This window comes from Anabrus simplex, chromosome 1 (genome assembly GCF_040414725.1).
Source record: "Anabrus simplex isolate iqAnaSimp1 chromosome 1, ASM4041472v1, whole genome shotgun sequence".
In the NCBI taxonomy this organism is placed as follows: domain Eukaryota; kingdom Metazoa; phylum Arthropoda; class Insecta; order Orthoptera; family Tettigoniidae; genus Anabrus; species Anabrus simplex.
In genome coordinates, this window is record NC_090265.1 from 98,464,848 (window position 1) to 98,486,365 (window position 21,518).

Here is a 21,518-nt window from a genome sequence, read left to right on the forward strand (position 1 = left end):
AGCTGATGGTGATAGTCCTTGCTGTCTAACTTGCATGTTTCAAGAGCGATAACTTTTGTTACAATTTCGTTAAATTCTTGAACATTTGCCTGGAGTAATTGTTCACGAATTGAACTGCCATAAATTCCCCTAATGAACTGTGCTCTTAGAAATACATCTGCAATGCTTACCTTACATTCACATGTAGAATTGAAGTCGCAGTCAATTGTAGCACTCCTTAATGTAGCAACATAGTCAGCAATAGGTTGATTTTCAAGCTGGTAAGTGGATAAAAACCTATGTTGGGCTACCAGAACATTCTTCTTAGGACAAAGATGTTTTTCTAGGGTTTCAATTAAATTGCCATAATCGAAATCACTAGGTGTTTCTGGTGCCACTAATGCAGATAATGTGTTATAACTCGTAGATTCAATAGAATTAAGTAGCATCTGAGCGGCGTATTTCTTGTTGGTGAACACATTTTTCAATTGTAGATAGTTTTCAAAACGTTGCCGGTAATTTCGAAAGTTCTCTGCTTGTTGATTGAAACATTCGAAGGGTGGAATTAGAAATGTATTGGAATTAATAATAGGTTGAGTAGATTGAACTGGTGCTTGAGTTCTCAGTTGATTTAAGAGTGCCTGTTGATAGGTATGCATTGCTGCCAAAAATGCTTAAACTGGTCTGCATCCATGGTGAAATGTTTGAGTTATGTCTCCCACAAAAATAATTGAATAATTGAATAATGACATTTACGTAGTTGAGGTTATATACGTAACACGACAGTCGTATTCCCGTTCAGTCACTAATCGCAGAACATATTTGTATTCAGACACAATATTATAATTTTCCTCTGACGTTTTGAAAGTTTTCCTCGTCGCCAATTGTTATGACCATACACGAATGACATTTATAATTAAACACGCACACCTTGCTTACACAAACACTGTATTGAAAAGTGTCTCGTGATACACTGACATAAAGCAAACTCTACAAAGAATAACACAGTTTCTATATAAATGCTGTGGTCGACATGCGCGCATTCTACTGGGATATAACACTACAATTTAATTTTGTCAACTCACTGAAAAGGCATAAATAACACCAAAAACTTCACACACAAATACTCGTGCTCTTATGACGGAATCAGTAGTTCTCAGGTCTACTCGCTAGAGAGAGCTCTAATAGCTGTCCCTCGATATCTCGTTGAGTGTCGCGTATTGTCTCTACTGTATTTGACCCTTTGCCTACGTTATAATACAAGGCCTGGAAATAGAACCCGTAAAACGCTATGGAAGTGGTTACACTGAAGTTCAATGCCGGGCCGATAGGATCGCTTTCTTGCCCCCTGTCTACCAGGTTCGCGCCTTTGAACGTGTGCATTAACTGAGTTGGTTGTGAATAGATTATGTATTCGTCTGATGTTAAGCATTCGCAGTTCCAGTCATGGTTTATTCACGAGAAAGTAAAGGTAGTGGAATTTCGTTTCACAAGTTTCCAGTGAATGTTCGAAACATTATACAGAGGAAGTATTACGCATGAGATACGACTTCAAGCTGATCGAAGTAAGCCTCTATTCCTTTGATCCGAGTTACGTCATAAGAATCGGGCGATCCCAAAATTTGTCACTGGACATTTTTGTAAACAATACTACCGTGACCGGCGATCATTTGAGAGGCATCTTCAAACCCAGAAATATTAAATTAGGAAACCAACGAGGAAAATAATTTGGCCAACAAATTTGGAGAAAATGATTGTAGCAAGAGCTAAAAATATTTTTCCCCCTGAAACAATGTCTGGTTTGAAAAGTATGGAGGTGGTTTGTCCCGAGAGCATTAAATACAGTTTAAAATCAGCCATTTGTTTTATGGAGCATTTTATGAAATTGTTTGATGCGCATGACGTCTGTAACACCTCACATGGGACATATTCCAGGAACGAGAACAAACGAACATCTTTTAACCGGGCGAGTTGGTCGTACGTTTAGGGGCGCGCGGCTGTGAGCTTGCATCCGGGAGATAGTGTGTTCGAATCCCATTGTTGGCAGCCATGAAAATGGTTTTCCGTGGTTTCCCATTTTGACACCAGGCAAATGCTGGGGCTGTACCATAATTAAGGCCACGGCTGCTTCCTTCCAACTGCTAGGCCTTTCCTCTCCCATCGTCGCCACAATACCTATCTGTGTCGGTGCGACGTAAAGCCACTAGCAAAGAAAGCATCTTTTAGTTCTGAAGATGAACGCCTCGGTTGGTTAATTAATGATTTCCTGTCATATATTAAGAAGCTTCAAATGCATTCAGAGAAATTAAAAAAGATTCATAAGGGAAATGTATCAGGCATAGATCTTGACTACCCAATCCACTGTGGCCTGCGTAAAATACCTCATAAGTATACATTTGCATTATGCATTGACGAGGAACCTAACGAGCTATGACATCGAGCTCTTCTTCCGCTACCTAAGACGCCAAGCGGAATACAATGACATTATGGTTCGTGTGGCAAAGGAAAAAAAAACAGACTGTAAAGGCTGTTTAGAACATATCTCTTCTCCAGCTACTCAAAGTCCAACATTGTGTTTTATTCGTTTTCAAGATCGAGGAACCCTCAGATACCGAAAATCATCGTCTTTGGCACTTCTGCAGTGAATGACGGAATTTGTCACCTCCGCTACGAAGAGAGTTACTAAGAGGTGTACGCTTATTTTTTTGAAAGACATGTTCAAGAGTGAAATTAAGTGTGGAAAGTGTAAAGGTGACAAACCACCTCTTTTTCTACTGTGAAAATTTCAGAGACCTCTGTTAGACAAGATTGCTTTGAGCCACTCAAGTAGAAGAGAGAAAGTTTTGAAACTTGATAAGAAGCCCCTCAAAAGGAAAGTTTTGAAACTTCACTGGCATATCCACGCCAATACATCACCGCTCTATAAATAAAGTACTGTCAATACTCTCAGTTCTTTTTATTTAGGATATAATTTACTTATTGACATATACGGCCATGCGAATAAAAGGGGCAAGAACGCGATCCAAGCGGCTGAATGGTGAACTAGGAAGCAACCCGTTTCCACGAGTGCAATTCAAGGCCTTGTATTATAGCGTAGGCAACGATTTGACCGAAGGTGCCAGTTTCAACATACGCGCCACAGTTGAAAGATGGCGATGGCTGTCCACTTCCTGGATTTTGTCTTAATCTCTAGTAAGTGATTTCACGACTTTTTCAGTATCTATAATATGTCTACCACAAGACAAATATGCACAACACTAGCCAACTTCACGTGATTATGTTCCTAAACCTTAAGTAGTCTATCGCACGGAAAATATTCACTGCCCTTCACTGTGTCACTTAACACAGGATATATTTCTAACATCTGAATGGAATATCAAATACAAGTACAAACAGGCTTACTGGCTTACTCAGCAGTATCAATGATACCTGGAGATCAACACTGAACTTTCCTGAAGCTAATGACTAGCTTCCTGAAGCAATAATTTACTCTCTTACGTTCCGGAATTCAAGGCCATTTCCAGTTTTCGCGTAAATTTCCCTGACCTGCCTCCTGTGGTGAGGACTCTACTCTGTGTTGGAATTCACGTTTGTTTTACAAGGGATGACAGAGAATTATTTCAGGGCTGGGAAAAATGTGATCGTACTGAGTGTTAACAACGAAAATTTGTGACACGATAAATGAGGTATTTTTTAATAGATTTCATACGATGTGAATCGGGACTAAGTTTCACTGTATTTTCCCATGTCTGAATTTCAGAAAGGCTATTCGCGAGAAATTCATAGCGAAGAGGTTATCATTACTCCTCTGGTGCTTGCAATATGTTTTCATGATGCAGATGAGGTTAAATTAGGTTAGGTGACTCTGTTTGAATAAGAAAATTGAAACGCTTACCTCAGAAGCCACTGGAGTGATACTAATGATTTTTTCTGTATGAAATTGAAAATACATTGTCTCGGATTCAAAAAAAATAACTTAAGAGTAAACCGTATTATGGAAATCTGCGAAAACTCAAGTTTTGAACAAACAGGTTTTAATATGTGAGAGTTCCCACCCAACTTTTACAAAAATCAGATATAACGACAATCGCTATGGCGAATAAATTTTTGCCTTTATGAATTCTCGCTATAATGGACTTCTACTGTAGGCCTACATACAAGATTCTATCTCATATTAACAAGGTTGTTAAGAAAGTTTGCATGGTTATGAAAGTATTTCTGGGTTGTAGTAAGGATGCAAAGGAGAGGGCATTTAAGTCTCTGGAAAATATCACAATTAATGTATGGTTGTATGTGAACCACCAGTGGCGGCTCGTGACAAAATTTTTAGGGGGTTCACAACATTTTTGTTCATGTCTCAAATCAGAAAAAAGTAACATAGGTACATAAATCATTTCACTAACAGTTCCTTGTACGGTTCCTTCTTCACAAATACTTTGGTAGAACCCCTGTAACCGAGGATAAATTTTATACGAGACTAATTTGTTAGTGTAGAACAAAAGTAAAATTCACAATAACTTTACTACACTGAGATTATTGAAGGATGCGAGTACTATTCTTGGTTTTCAAACAGCACGAATTTCACCTGGGTGTTAGTGTAGAACCAAACCAAACCTCATGGCCTACCAAGCGACTGCTGCTCAGCCCGGTGGTCTGCAGATTACGAGGTGTCGTGTGGTTAGCACGACGAATCCTCTCGGTCGTTATTCTTGGCTTTTTTGACCGCCATCTCACCGTCAGATAGCTCCTCAATTGTAATCACGTAGACTGAGTGGACCTCGAACCAGCCCTCAGATCCAGGTTAAAATCCCTGGCCTGGCTGGGAATCGAACCCGGGGCCTCCGGGTAAGAGGAAGGCACGCTACCCCTACACCGCGGGCAGGCTGTCTTAGTGTAGAACAGTAGCAAAATTCATAATAGCTTTACTGCACTGCGAACACTGAAGGATGCGAGCACTATTCCTGGTTTTTAAACAGCACGAAGTTCACCTGGATATGACGAGAAGCATAGAAGGAATGTGAACCGCATTTACCGGTAAATTTTTTAAAATAATTATTTCCAAATTGACCCCAATAGTCTCCACATTATCTCTGTTAGTCAGGTTCTACTGTTTCACATGGTAATTATTCTCATTTTGAAAATTATAGCCACTACTCTAAACAATTTAGCATGCAGTACAACCAACAATACTAGATCATGCTTATTTAAATGATAGGATTTAGATTAGCAACTCACGTAAATACTGATTATTTGTACAGGAAAGCAATCCTTCTATCCTTCAATCGCGCAAATTTCTCAATCACTTTACGATTGAAGTCACTGATGATGTTGACAAATCTCTTCTCAATAGCAAGCATAGCCAGCGCTGACAGTCGTTCTCCAGTCATGGTGTTCCTCAGAAACGTTTTAATTCGTATTCAAAGTAGAAAAACACCTCTCGGGCTCCGCTGTCGTAATTGGGGTTGTGACAACAATTCGGAGTAATTCGCATACTTGTGGAAATGTGTCCCTATCTAGTTCATTGTCAAGCAGAAACTGCAACATGAAAATGGCCCCATCATCTTTCTGAAAGCCATTTCTCATATACAATACTTCTAGTTCAGTCTTCAGCTGTGTCTTATTTAGGCAGGGATACATATGCGCCACTGCATTCAGTTCTCTTTCTGGAAAAGAGTCTGAATAGACACCAAAATGCCTATTCAGAATTAGGGTACTAGCGAAATCTGCCGGTAATGTAATGCAATAGTAGCTCCTGGGAGGCTGTGGCTAAAGGGGAGGTGGCGGACCCTTGTGGTCAACTGTAATACTGCCACTGGGTTGAGGGTGGCTCTAGACGACAAGGTACGTACCTTACCGTGCTCCTCGCTAATGGGAATATCAGTGCAGAAAACCATGACGTCATCTGCTTTGCGCATGCGTATAGTCTTCAGCACAATAGCGCATTATCCAGTGTGCTCGCTGCACTGTCAGTCAAAACGAACAACTGTCGGTGTAACGGAGCTACGATATAAGTCGATTGTCGAATGCTTTCGATCGATTGTCGAATTCAGGTCGAAAGAAAAGAATGAATGCGTAAATATGTAATAAAACTGGGTGTTCACGTGCTCCTGTGCTCCTGAGAGCCCACCGCCACTGTGAACCACACCAGAATTACTTGATATGTGAACGGGAAAAGTACCAAAGGAAACCAGCACAATTTGTTCCAAGTGATTTCCAACAAAAGAGTAGTGTTACAAAAATGTTGCAAATTTTGTGCTGGGAAGACTTGGAATTAAGGAGATGAGCTGCTTCACCAAGTGGTATGTTTCAAAGTATTAGTGGAGAAATGGTGTGGAATGACATTAGTAGACGAATAAGACTGTGTGATTGCAAATGACTAAAATGAAAAAAATATCAGATTGATATACAAAATGTGTGTGGAAGTTAAAAACAAAGGAGCAAATTTTAGGCTGCATTATGTGGCTATGGATACTATGTCTAGCACTGTGTTTATTTGAAATAATACATGACACAAGCTTTCCTTATAGACCAGGCCATAAATCAAACAAAGGATTCATACATTCAATAATATTATGCTTGTTCTATTCTCATGTACTAAAGAAGGATGGAGCAAAAATGTAATGCACTCATACACATACACAAATACATAGACTTACTTGATGCACACCTAAAATGGCCACGTATGTAGCGAATCCCTCGTTGAGCCACAAATCACTCCACCATTTCATAGTGACGAGGTTACCAAACCACTGATGAGCCAATTCATGAGAGATAACCGATACTACACTGTGCTTGTTAGACACTGAAGACATTTCAGGGTCATACAACAGCATAGCTTCCCTGTATATATATCAGAAACAAATAATTTTTAACATTTCTTTTTTATTTGTAAATATAATAATAGATTAGGCCTATTATTATTATTATTATTATTATTATTATTATTATTATTATTATTATTATTATTATTATTATTATTATTATTATTATTATTATTTAGTGTATGTCATAAATTGCACATACGTACACACAGTTAAATATAATGCACTAACAATAACACATAATTTCAAATCAGAAATGTTATGATTGTTAATAAGGGTTGCAGTAAGGATGTGAAGAGGGCATGTAAGTCTTTGGTAAAACCCCAACCAAAGTATGGTTCCAGTGTATGGGACCCTCACCAGGATTACTTGATTCAAGAACTGGAAAAATTCCAAAGAAAAGCAGCTCGATTTGTTCTGGGTGGTTTCCGACAAAAGAGTAGTGTTACAAAAACGTTGCAGAGTTTGGGCTGGGAAGACTTGGGAGAAAGGAGACAATCTGCTCGACTAAGTGGTATGTTTCCAGCTGTCAGTGGAGAGATGGCGTGGAATGACATCAGCAGGGCCGGATTAAGGGAGGGGCTAAAGGGGCTGCAGCCCGCGTGCCAAGGGGCCCCGGCCCTTGGCCGAAACTAAAATTGTATAAAAAGGCCCGCTGTACCTCCGTGCATATATATGAATATTTATGCTCGCAAAATATCGAACACGCACTCTTCCTTCCTTCCTTCCTTCCTTCCTTCCTTCCTTCCTTCCTTCCTTCCTTCCTTCTTATCAGCTGTCCGGATTAGTATTTCGTCACTGCTAGGATCAATTACCGTCCGGAGACACGAATCCTCGCTTCTTACGCACTGTAATTATTGTAAAAGTTATTGTTGACGAAAATTTAAATCTGGGAGCTTGCGGGTAGGGGAAGTGGGGGAAGGGGTCTAGGAAGTGAGCGGGAGGTGACAGGGGAAGCACAGTGGAATGTGCATCTTATACTATATCTTTGCATCAGGAAGAGAACTTCCAGTTCACCTCTGATTATTGAACCATTCGTAAGATACAACTGTAATGTTCTTGTAAAATGGATAGAAAATATAATTTTGTGACGGGAAGACTACAAGTGCACCGACGACTGAAGAGACTGTTACTGCTGAATTGGTATCTTCTACAGGTACGTGAATAGTATAATATCTAAGTCTGCTGTTTTAAGAGAGATTAGGTCTTTACGGAACTGAAAAGCATGAGCATTAGGAAGATGGTTTTAGGAACAATGAAAGGGAATCCTAATGCGAATTTTAAACTTCAGTAACATTGTATGGAATACTCAAGAGTCGTAAATAATAAATTGCTGAACTCGTTGGTGTAGTGGTAGCAGTAAAGACTGCTACCCCTGAAGACCTAGGTACCTTCCACGGCGCTGACTGTGGGGGGGGGGGGGCATGGTTACAAAGAATGGGCCCCACATTTTTAAATAGCCCAGGGCCCACAAAGACCCTATTCTGGCACTGGACATCAATAGATGAATATGTTTGAGTGATGTCTTTAAAAATAGGAAAAAATCACAATATGAAGATAAAGCTGGAATTCAAGAGTCTATAATTATATATAAAATTAGAGTTTTGTCTGTACATTGCTCAGAATTTGAAAAGAATGGTATTTCTGTATCGGTCATGTCCTCAGTAACAAGAAAATGCATTTTTTACTTTTCCGTAATTTCTGTCTGTCTGTCTGTCTGTCTGTCTGTCTGTCTGTCTGTATGTATGTATGTATGTACACGCATCACGAGAAAATGGCTGAAGAGAATTTAATGAAAATCGGAATGTAAAGTCGGGTTATGAGCCGCTACAATCTAAGCTATAAATAATTTTAATCACGCTGAGTGAAATGGTAGTTTAGGGGAAGGCCTGAAATTTAATTCTCAAATATTTATGTTATTAGTGGTTGTGTCCTAACGAAAATCGCTAGACAAAGATGGGAAAATAAGTCTTTACAATATAGGCTATACACGCTGAGAAAAATGGTAGTTTAGGGGAAGGCCTAAAATTTAATTGTCAAATATTTATTTTATTGGTGGTCGTGTCTTCACGAAAATTGGTATGCAAAGTCGGGGAATAGGTCGCTATAAACTAGGCTGTCAATAATGCTATTCACAGTAAGTGAAATGGTAGTTTAGAGAAAGGCCTGAAATATAATCTATATATAAAGTAAGTGTTTTGCCTGTACATTGCTCAGAATTTGAAAAGAATGGTATTTCTGTATCTGTCATGTCCACAGTAACAAGGAAATGCATTTTTTACTTTTCCACAATTTCTGTCTGTCTGTCTGTCTGTCTGTCTGTCTGTCTGTCTGTCTGTCTGTCTGTCTGTCTGTCTGTCTGTCTGTCTGTCTGATTGTACACGCATCAACAGAAAATAGCTGAAGAGAATTTAATGAAAATCAGCATGTAATGTCGGGTGATGAACCGCTACAAGCTCGGCTATAAATCATTTTATTCAGCTGAGTGAAATGGTAGTTTAGGGCGTGGTCTGAAATGTAATTCTCAAATAAGTTATTTATGTTATTAGTAGTCGTATCGATACATCTATATATATAAAATAAGAGTTTTGTCTGTACATTACTTAGAATTTGAAAATAATGGTATTTCTGTATCGGTCATGTCAACAATAACAACGAAATGCATTTTTTACTTTTCCGTAATTTCTGTCTGTCTGTCTGTCTGTATGCATGTGTATATGTACACGCATCATGATAAAACGGCTGAAGATAATTTTAAAAAAATCGGTATGTAATGTCGGGTGATGAACTACTGCAATCTAGGCTGCAAATTATTTTATTCACGCTGAGTGAAATGGTGGTTTAGGGGAGGTCTGAAATGTAATTCTCAAATAAGTTATTTATGTTATTAGTGGTCGTATCGATAAATACTACATAAGTAACATAACTTATGTCGTAAGTTAGTAGTAGTTATGTAAGAAGTTATTCAATTTCCGATCACTTATGTCTTATACATTGTTACCGCACCGCATATAATCGGAGATATTCATGAATTTGGAATTTTGTTACTAAGTCCATATCAGCGCCGAGTCACGAGAAAATGGGTAAACAGAATTTAGTGAAAATCGGTATGTAAAGTCTGAGAATAAGGAACTACAGTGTACGATATAAATTACTTTGTAAGACACCCTAATATCACAGAGTCGAAAGAAAACTAATGTGAAGGTCTGCAATACAGAAAGCTCATAAACGTTATCAACAATAACGTTACATAGACCATTGTTTGTAGCGATGTGCTTTTTGTCTTCTGTTTCCTCTCATCCCCGATAGATATCATTACTGCAGCGTACCGAGGTTTTATTAATTTTCTTGACGTCGCACCGACACAGGTAGGTCTTATGGCGACGATGAGATAGGAAATGAATAGTGGTGTGAAGGAAGCGGCCTTGGCTTTAAGGTACAGCCTGGTGTGACTGGTGTGAAAGTGGGGAAACCACGGAATGCCATCTTTTCTTTTTTTTTCGCATAAAGTCGCACCGACACTGATATGTCTTATGGCGACGATGGGATATGAAAGGTCTAGGAAGTCGAAGGAAACGGCCGTGGTTTTAATTAAGGTACAGTCCCGGTATTTGCTGGTGTGAAAATGGGAAACCACGGAAAACCATCGTCAGGGCTGCCGACAGTGGGGCTTGAACCCACTATCTCCCGAATACGACCTTCAGGGTTGCCGGCAGTGGGGTTCGAATCCACTATCTTCCGAATGCAAGCTGACACCTGAGCGCCCGTAACCACACGGCCAACTCGCCTGTTCGTACTAACTGTAACAGCCTGCCTGTATATTGGCGGGAAGTAGCTGGGGTGTAAGATAACTTTCTTCTTTAGCATGCTATTCCTCTGGTTCATACATTTTCTGATATATCTGGTACGTAACACACTGGTTCATCATAGTATTCGAGCTATACAATCGCTACTCTGAGCCACTGATTGGAATGAGTAGTGTGCATATTTAACGGAATAATGACAGACGAGTGTTCACGGCAGTCTGCGACCTGGTTATTCCAGCTCTGGAACTTTGGATTCTTAGATCGACACCGTAGTACTGTTCGTTGAAAGTGAGAGAGTGTCCGGTTATTCATTTGATCGAGTATTTCGTATGATTACATTGTTTTCAATCGCTACATTCCTATTGACCTTTCTGGTAATGACCTATGTTGAATTCAGTTAGAAAAACCACCAAGTCAGTCTTTCTGAGAATCCCGTAGCGAAGCACGGGTACATCAGCTAGTATAAAATAGGAGTTTTGTCTGTACATTGCTCAGAATTTGAAAAGAATCGTATTTCTGTATCGGTCATGTCCTCAGCAACAAGAAAATTCGTTTTTTACTTTTCCGTAATTTCTGTCTGTCTGTCTGTATGTATGTATGTATGTATGTGCACGCATCACGAGAAAACGGCTGAAGAGAATTTAATGAAAATCGGAATGTAAAGTCGGGTGATGAGCCGCTACAATCTAGGCTATAAATAATTTTAATCACGCTGAGTGAAATGGTAGTTTAGGGGAAGGCCTGAAATTTAATTCTCAAATATTTATGTTATTAGTGGTCGTGTCCTAACGAAAATCGCTAGACAAAGATGGAAAATAACTCTCTACAATATAGGCTATACACGGTGAGAAAAATTGTAGTTTATGGGAAGGCCTAAAATTTAATTGTCAAATATTTATTTTATTAATGGTTGTATCTTCACGAAAATTGGTATGCAAAGTCGGGGAATAGGTCGCTATAATCTAGGCTGTCAATAATGCTATTGACAGTAAGTGAAATGGTAGTTTAGAGGAAGGCCTGAAATGGAAGCTATATATCTATATATATATAAAAGTGTTTTGTCTGTACATTGCTCAGAATTTGAAAAGAATGGTGTTTCTTTATCGGTCATGTCCTGAGTAACAAGAAAATGCATTTTTTACTTTTCCGTAATTTTTGTCTGTCTGTCTGCCTGTCTGTCTGTCTGTCTGTCTGTCTATATGTATGTATGCATGTATGTATGTACACGCATCACTAGAAAACGGCTGAAGAGAATTTAATGAAAATCGGAATGTAAAGTCGGGTAATGAGCCGCTACAATCTAGGCTATAAATAATTTTAATCACGCTGTGCGAAATGGTAGTTTAGGGGAAGGCCTGAAATTTAATTCTCAAATATTTATGTTATTAGTAGTCGTGTCGTAACGAAAATCGCTAGACAAAGATGGAAAATAAGTCTCTACAATATAGGCTATACACGGTGAGCAAATGGTAGTTTAGGGGAAGGCCTAAAATATAATTGTCAAATATTTATTTTATTAATGGTCGTATCTTCACGAAAATTGGCATGCAAAGTCGGGGAATAGGTCGCTATAATCTAGGCTGTCAATAATGCTATTGACAGTAAGTGAAATGGTAGTTTAGAGGAAGGCCTGAAATGTAATCTATATATCTATATATATATAAAAGTGTTTTGTCTGTACATTGCTCAGAATTTGAAAAGAATGGTATTTCTTTATCGGTCATGTCCTGAGTAACAAGAAAATGCATTTTTTACTTTTCCGTAATTTCTGTCTGTCTGTCTGTCTGTATGTATGTACACGCATCACATGAAAACGGCTGAAGAGAATTTAATGAAAATCGGAATGTAAAGTCGGGTGATCAGCCGCTACAATCTAGGCTATAAATTATTTTAATGACGCTGAGTGAAAAGTTAGTTTAGGGGATGGCCTAAAATTTAATTCTCAAATATTTATGTTATTAGTGGTCGTGTCCTAACGAAAATCGCTATACAAAGATGGGAAATAAGTCTCTACAATATAGGCAATACACGCTGAGAAAAATGGTAGTATAGGGGAAGGCCTAAAATATAATTGTCAAATATTTATTTTATTAGTGCTTGTATCTTCACGAAAATTGGTATGCAAAGTCGGGAAATAGGTCGCTATAATCTAGGCTGTCAAGTATGCTATTCACAGTAAGTGAAATTGTAGTTTTGAGGAAGGTCTGAAATGTAATCTATATATCTATATATATAAAATAAGAGTTTTTTCTGTACATTGCTCTGAAATGAAAAGAATGGTTTTTCTTTATCGGTCATGTCCTCAGTAACAAGAAAATGCATTTTTTACTTTTCCGTAATGTCTGTCTGTCTGTCTGTCTGTCTGTCTGTCTGTCTGTCTGTCTGTCTGTCTGTCTGTATTTACACGCATCACGAGAAAACGGTTGAAGAGATTTTAATGAAAATCGGAATGTAAAGTCGGGTGATGAGCCGCTACAATCTAGGCTATAAATTATTTTAATCACGCTGAGTAAAATGGTAGTTTAGGGGAAGGCCTGAAATTTAATTCTCAAATATTTATGTTATTAGTGGTCGTGTCCTAACGAAAATCGCTAGACAAAGGTGGGAAATAAGTCTCTACAATACAGGCTATACACGGTGAGAAAAATGGTAGTTTAGGGGAAGGCCTGAAATTTAATTTTCAAATATTTATTTTATTAGTGGTCGTATCTTCACGAAAATTGGTATGAAAAGTCGGGGAATAGGTCGCTATAATCTAGGCTGTCAATAATGCTATTCACAGTAAGTGAAATGGTAGTTTAGAGGAAGGCCTGAAATGTAATCTATATATCTATATATATAAAATAAGTTTTTTCTGTACATTGCTTAGAATTTGAAAAGAATTGTATTTTTTTATATCGGTCATGTCCTCAGTAACAAGAAAATGCATTTTTTACTTTTCCGTAATGTCTGTCTGTCTGTCTGTCTGTCTGTCTGTCTGTCTGTCTGTCTGTATGTATGTATGTATGTACACGCATCACGAGAAAACGGCTGAAGATAATTTAATGAAATTCGGAATGTAAAGTCGGGTGATGAGCCGCTACGATCTAGGCTATAAATTATTTTAATCACGCTGAGTGAAATGGTAGTTTAGGGGAAGGCCTGAAATTTAATTCTCAAAAATTATGTTATTAGTGGTCTTGTCCTAACGAAAATATCGATTTTATAGTTGTTGTCGAAACATGGTTGTCTGTAAACGGTGATGAGTCTAACTTTTACAATATCATTTCAATCCTACAGAATTCCTTCTGAAAAATCTCTTAAGGGTGGGGGAGTATCAATTTACGCAAAAAACAAATTGTGGCAATGTAATATCATCTATAATGTCCAAAAGCATCATAATATTCTGGTTCTGGAGATTTCTAAGTCAGGGTGTAGTTATATTATTATAGCTGTTTACAATCCATTCACTTCAAACTGGACACAGGTATGTGATGACATAGAAATAATACTCAACAAAATAAGACATAGAAATATAATTGTTGTTGGTGACTTTAACAAATTTACTCTCAAATGCAGTATTAACTAATGAATATAAATCGTTCATGTAGAGCTATGGCCTTAAAAACTGTAACACAATATACCCTACCAGGCTGAGTTCGAACAATTCACTAATCGACCACTTTCTATGCAGCATAAAACTTAATAACTGGTCTGTAGATAACATAATTGATGATATGAGTGACCATAATCTCTTGCTCTTTAGTTTAGATAATTCAAAAACATCTAATTATAGGCCTACTCCCAGTGAGCCAAAACGACACTCATATAAACATATAGATTATGAAAGGGCTAGATCATATTTTGAGCAACACCAATTCCAGTGGGTAGATGGTGGGGACATAAATGCTTCATATGCTGCTTTAACCAGATACATTCAAAGTGGTCTTGACTATGCATCGACAGTTAGAAAATTTAATCATCAAAATGCAAACACCATTCTGAATGCATGGTGGACACCAGAACTTGCATCACTCTGCAGGCATAAAGCACTTCTCTACAGTAAATTGAGAAAACACCCACACAACAGTATAATTAAATAAGAATATAAAAGTTACTGCAATATAGTTACAACCGTGAAAAGGACTCTCAAGAATTCGTACTATGATAATCAATTTAAAAACAATCTACACAACACTAAACACACCTGGCAACTCATAAACGAAGTTTTTGGTAAACCTTCAAAGTCAACAATCAATATTGCACGTATCAAGCTAGGGAATGAATGTTTTGAAGACAAAAGTGACATTTGTAATGCCCTGAATAATCATTTTATCTCAGTCTCTGCCACACTATCTTCAAATATTGTTCCACATCCTGAACATACTGCTACAATCAATAATCATCCTAATTGCCTTTTCCTAGAACCATGTTCTCCAGAAGAAGTGTCTACAATAATCAATTCTCTCAAACATGCTCGCTCAGTTGCTAGTGATGTTATTTCCAGTAAACTTCTCAAAATCTGTAATCGAGCACTCTCTGGTCCAATATCTGAATTTATCAACTGCTCTTTAGCAAAAGGCATTGTCCCTGATTCATTAAAGATCTCTAGAGTGGTTCCTATACACAAACAGAATGATAGATCCGACCCTGGAAACTACCGACCCATCGCAGTACCACCTGAATTATCTAAAATCTTAGAAACTGTTGTCAAAGTTAGGCTTATTGGTTACCTCGAAAAATGCAATTATTTTTCCAGATTTCAATATGGCTTCAGAGAAAACGCTGGGGTGAATCCTGCCTTAATGGACATTATAATTGAGCTTCAAAATTATATTGATAAAAGTTACAAGACTGCTGGGCTGTTTATTGATTTAAAAAAGGCTTTTGATACTGTTAGCCATGAACTTATGATATACAAACTGGAAAAGGCAGGCGTGAGAGGTCCCTCGCTGCTCTGGTTTAAGGATTTCTTATCAAATCGACAACAATATGTTCAGATTGTCATGAATAAAAGTGAGCTACAAAATATCTGCTTTGGTGTACTACAAGGTTCCATATTGGGTCCAATTTTGTTTCTTATATATATTAATGACAGCCCTGTGTTCTCTTAAGGGTAAAATATCACTTTTGGAAGATGATACTTCACTGTTCTATTCATCAAATTCTGAAGATGAAATAGTTGCAGATATCCAGCATGACTGTTATATCTTAGATGAATGGCTGAGAAAAAATCTTCTAACAGCCAATTACTCAAAAACTGTCTGTATGATGTTCGATAAATCACAAAATGACCTAAATGCAACTACAAATACATTATTTGGCACTACGAAGTTGAAATGGGTTAAAGAAGTTAAATATCTTGGACTAATAATTGATAGCGCCCTCTCCTGGACACCTCATATATTAAACGTAAAAAATAAAATCTCTGTCTTGGTTGGTATCATTGGCAAGATTAAGTACCTACTAACAATTGACACTCTTCGTCCAATTTATTTCACAATGATACAATCTCGACTTTCTTACTTGTGTTTCATTTGGGGCAAAGCAACCCAAAATAACTTAAATACTTTGGAGGTCTTACAAAACAGGGTTATTAGATTTATGTATGGATTTCATCAACTATATTCTCGAAATAAAATGTACTCTGAAACAAATATATTACCTCTTAAGAAATTAATCTCATTAAACGCATCACTTCTTATTCATAAAGTCTTGCATAATAAAATATTCACCAACTCTGAATTTCCTAAAGTCACTGACATCCATTCATATAAGACAAGGCAAAAAAAATTAATTACATGTTCATCAAAATTATACAAGGTTTGGCACTAAGGGAGTGCAACACTTACTAATATCTGAATATAACAGCATTCCTGATAATATAGCAATCATCTCTAAAACTGTGCCATTTCGTAATAAGCTTAAGAAGTACCTGTTAGGCACTATAAATTTGTAACAGTTATTTCTCTGATATTTTCATTTCCAAATCTTAAAAGTCAAGAGGTTGTTCCTCCTGTACTGTTACTCTGATAATAATCCACTTAATATAATCCTATCCATTAGGTAAATTGTGATACTTAAAGTATATGTAAAACCACTATTATTACTCTTTCACGTTTAGACCTTATGCTTTAATCCGCCATTGTTGTGATTAACTATGTATTGTTCCTCTTGACAGAGCTCTTGCTCCCTGGAACGATATTTATCAATCAAATAAAAAAAAATCGCTAGACAAAGATGGGAAATAAGTCTCTACAATATGGGCTATACACGCTGAGAAAAATGGTAGTTAAGGGAAGGCCTAAAATATAATTGTCAAATATTTATTTTATTAGTGGTCGTATCTTCACGAAAATTGGTATGCAAAGTCGGGGAATAGGTCGCTATAATCTAGCCTGTCAATAATGCTAATCACAGTAAGTGAAATGGTAGTTTAGAGGAAGGCCTGAAATGTAATCTATATATCTATATATATATAAAATAAGAGATTTGTATGTACATTACTCAGAATTTGAAAAGAATGGTATTTCTGTATCGGTCATGTCCTCAGTAACAAGAAAATGCATTTTTTACTTTTCCGTAATTTCTGTCTGTCTGTCTGTCTGTCTGTCTGTGTGTCTGTCTGTCTGTCTGTCTGTCTGTCTGTCTGTCTGTCTGTCTGTCTGTCTGTCTGTCTGTCTGTCTGTCTGTCTGTCTGTATGTATGTACACGCATCAGCAGAAAACGGCTGAAGAAAATTTAATGAAAATCGGAATGTAAAGTCGGGTGATGAGCCGCTACAATCTAGGCTATAAAATATTTTAATCACGCTGAGTGAAATGGTAGTTTAGGGGAAAGCCTGAAATTTAATTCTCAAATATTTATGTTATTAGTAGTCATGTCCTAACGAAAATCGCTAGACAAAGGTGGGAAATAAGTCTCTACAATATAGGCTATACACGGTAAGAAAAATGGTATTTTAGGGGAAGGCCTAAAATTTTATTGTCAAATATTTATTTTATTAGTGGTCGTATCTTCACGAAAATTGGTATGAAAAGTCGGGGAATAGGTCGCTATAATCTAGGCTGTCAATAATGCTATTCACAGTAAGTGAAATGGTAGTTTAGAGAAAGGCCTGAAATATAATCTATATATAAAATAAGTGTTTTGCCTGTACATTGCTCAGAATTTGAAAATAATGGTATTTCTGTATCTGTCATGTCCACAGTATTAAGGAAATGCATTTTTTACTTTTCCACAATTTCTGTCTGTCTGTCTGTCTGTCTGTCTGTCTGTCTGTCTGTCTGTCTGTCTGTCTGTCTGATTGTACACGCATCAAATAGGAAACGGCTGAAGAGAATTTAATGAAAATTAGCATGTAATGTCGGGTGATGAACCGCTACAAGCTCGGCTATAAATCATTTTATTCACGCTGAGTGAAATGGTAGTTTAGGGGAAGGTCTGAAATGTAATTCTCAAATAAGTTATTTATGTTATCAGTAGTCGTACCGATAAATCTATATATGTAAAATAAGAGTTTTGTCTGTACATTACTTAGAAATTGAAAATAATGGTATTTCTGTATCGGTCATGTCAACAATAACAACGAAATGCATTTTTTACTTTTCCGTAATTTCTGTCTGTCTGTATGCATGTATGTATGTGCACGCATCATGATAAAACGGCTGAAGATAATAAAAAAAATCGGTATGTAATGTCGGGTGTTGAACTGCTGCAACCTAGGCTGCAAATAATTTTATTCACGCTGAGTGAAATGGTGGTTTAGGGGGAGGTCTGAAATGTAATTCTCAAATAAGTTATTTATGTTATTAGTAGTCGTATCGATACATTTATATATATAAAATAAGAGTTTTGTCTGTACATTACTTAGAATTTGAAAATAATGGTATATCTGTATCGGTCATGTCAACAATAAAAACGAAATGCATTTTTTACTTTTCCGTAATTTCTGTCTGTCTGTATGCATGTATGTATGTACACGCATCATGATAAAACGGCTGAAGATAATTAAAAAAATCGGTATGTAATGTCGGGTGTTGAACTACTGCAATCTAGGCTGCAAATCATTTTATTCACGCTGAGTGAAATGGTGTTTTAGGGGGAGGTCTGAAATGTTATTCTCAAATAAGTTATTTATGTTATTAGTGGTCGTATCGATAAATACTACATAAGTAACATAACTTAAGTTATGTCGTAAGTTAGTAGTAGTTATGTAAGAAGTTATTCAATTTCCGATCACTTATGTCTTATACATTGTTACCGTACCGTATATAATCGGAGATATTCATGAATTTGGAATTTTGTTACTAAGTCCATATCAGCGCCGAGTCACGAGAAAATGGGTAAACAGAATTTAGTGAAAATCGGTATGTAAAGTCTGAGAATAAGGAACTACCGTGTACGATATAAATTACTTTGTAAGACACCCTAATATCACAGAATCGAAAGAAAACTAATGTGAAGGGCTGCAAATAGAAAGCTCATAATCTTTGTCAACAATAACATTACATAGACCATTGTTTGTTGCGATGTGCTTTTTGTCTTCTGTTTCCTCTCATCCCCGATAGATAGGATTACTGAAGCGTACCGAGGTTTTTTTAACTTGCTTGATGTCGCATCGACACAGGTAGGTCTTATGGCGACGATGGGATAGGAAATGAATAGTGGTGTGAAGGAAGCGGCCTTGGCTTTAAGGTACAGCCTGGTGTGCCTGGTGTGAAATTGGGGAAACCACGGAATGCCATCTTTTCTTTTTTTTTGCTTAAAGTCGCACCGACACTGATATGTCTTATGGCGACGATGGGATATGAAAGGTCTAGGAAGTCGAAGGAAGCGGCTGTGGTTTTAATTAAGGTACAGTCCCGGCATTTGCTGGTGTGAAAATGGGAAACCACGGAAAACCATCGTCAGGGCTGCCGACAGTGGGGCTTGAACGCACTATCTCCCGAATACGACCTTCAGGGTTGCCGGCAGTGGGGTTCGAATCCACTATCTTCCGGATGCAAGCTCACAGCTGCGCGCCCGTAACCACACGGCCAACTCGCCTGTTCGTACTAACTGTAACAGCCTGCCTGTATATTGGCGGGAAGTAGCTGGGGTGTAAGATAACTTTCTTCTTTAGCATGCCATTCCTCTGGTTCATACATTTTCTGATATATCTGGTACGTAACACACTGGTTCATCATAGTATTCGAGCTATACAATCGCTACTCTGAGCCACTGATTGGAATGAGTAGTGTGCATATTTAACGGAATAATGACAGACGAGTGTTCACGGCAGTCTGCGACCTGGTTATTCCAGCTCTGGAACTGTGGATTCTTAGATCGACACCGTAGTACTGTTCGTTAAAAGTGAGAGAGTGTGCGGTTATTAATTTGATAGAGTACTTTATATGATAACATTGCTTTCAATCGCTACGTTCCTATTGACCTTTTTGGTAATGACCAATGTTGAATTCAGTTAGGAAAACCACCAAGTCAGTCTTTCTGAGAATCTCGTAGCGAAGCACGGGTACATCAGCTAGTATGAAGATAAAGCTGGAATTCAAGAGGACAAATTGGGGCAAATGTTTGTTTACAGGAAGGGGAGTTAGGGATTGGATTATTTTACTGACGGAGATGTTCAATAATTTTCCAATTTTTTTGCCATCATTTAAGAAAAGGTTAGGAAAACAACAGGTGGTATGGAATCTGCCACCTGGGCGAGTGCCCTAAATGCAGATCAGTAGTGATTGACGATGATAGTGATTGATGATTGATGAAGATCCGCAAAAATGTTTTCAAATAAACACAGAAACACCAATTAAAACACCAGCAGAAAATATAAACCCCTCCCTCACAATCCATGAAGTCTGCAAAACTTTGTAAGAGCTCAAAAACTACCAACCAACGAGAAGATCAAACATATGTGGAACTTTAGATATATGCAGCAGAACCAGTGAGAACATCATTACAGCAATCCATAGTGAAAATCTAGAACAGGGAAGAACTAGCAGAACCTTGGGCTAGAGCTATAAAACATCCATCCCACAAAAAAGGAGAAAATTAAATCCAGACAACTGTAGAGGAATTTTCCTTTTGGATTGCACATATACAGTAAAGTCATGTCAAGAATTTCATATTGTTTTAAAGATCAACTTGAACTGGAACTAGGAGAATACCAAGGAGGATTTAGGCCGTGGAGAAGCTGCCCGGAGCAGATAATCGCTTTAAAATTAGTAATGGATGTCTACAAATGAAGGCAAAAACAAAAGTTGTAATCTTTGTAGACTTCATAAAAGCTTATGATTGTATCCACAGATATTCATTGATGAAGATACTAAGAAATTCAGTTCTTCATCTCAAATTAGTAAAAATAATTAACCCTAACAAACACCAATAAAAGTAAAATTCAGAAAAGAAATATCTGAGCCATTTACGATTAAAACAAGGTTAAGACAGGGAGATATTTTATCACTATTACTTTTCAACTTTGCTCTAGAATATGTGATGGAATGGTACAAGGAAAAATCCTAAGAACATAAAAACTGGAACCAAGGAAGATCAAATAAACTTAAATTGCTTGGGATTAGCAGAGAACTTAGTGTTACTAGTTAGTAACATTCAGAAAGCCAGAAATCAAATAACAAGTCTACAAAATATAGCGCAATAAATAGGACTCCAGATATCATTCGAAAAGACTGAGATAATGGTAGCAGATCCACTAGTAATAAAGCACATAACAGAAAATAACAGGAAAGTAAAAATACTGAAACAAATTAAGTACCTGGAAGAAATTTTAACATACAACTTGGATGAGAAACCTGCATGGCAAGAAAGAACTAATAAAATAATAAAAGCAAAAAATTAACATGGTCTATGTACGATAAAAAATATCTCTCAATCAAAACAAAATTAAAACATTACAAGATGGTGGTTCAACCAGAGGTGA

At 37.4% G+C, this 21,518-nt stretch overlaps 1 protein-coding gene across 1 annotated transcript in view; it reads right to left on the minus strand.

Annotated features, from left to right (window-relative positions):
* Positions 1 to 21,518, minus strand: part of LOC136857314 (aminopeptidase N-like) — a 195,231-nt gene that overhangs the window by 74,038 nt on the left and 99,675 nt on the right. Inside the window, exon 8 of the mRNA XM_068231070.1 lies at positions 6,636 to 6,819. Coding sequence (XP_068087171.1) covers positions 6,636 to 6,819 — 184 coding nt within the window. The remainder of the gene's footprint in view (positions 1 to 6,635; positions 6,820 to 21,518) is intronic.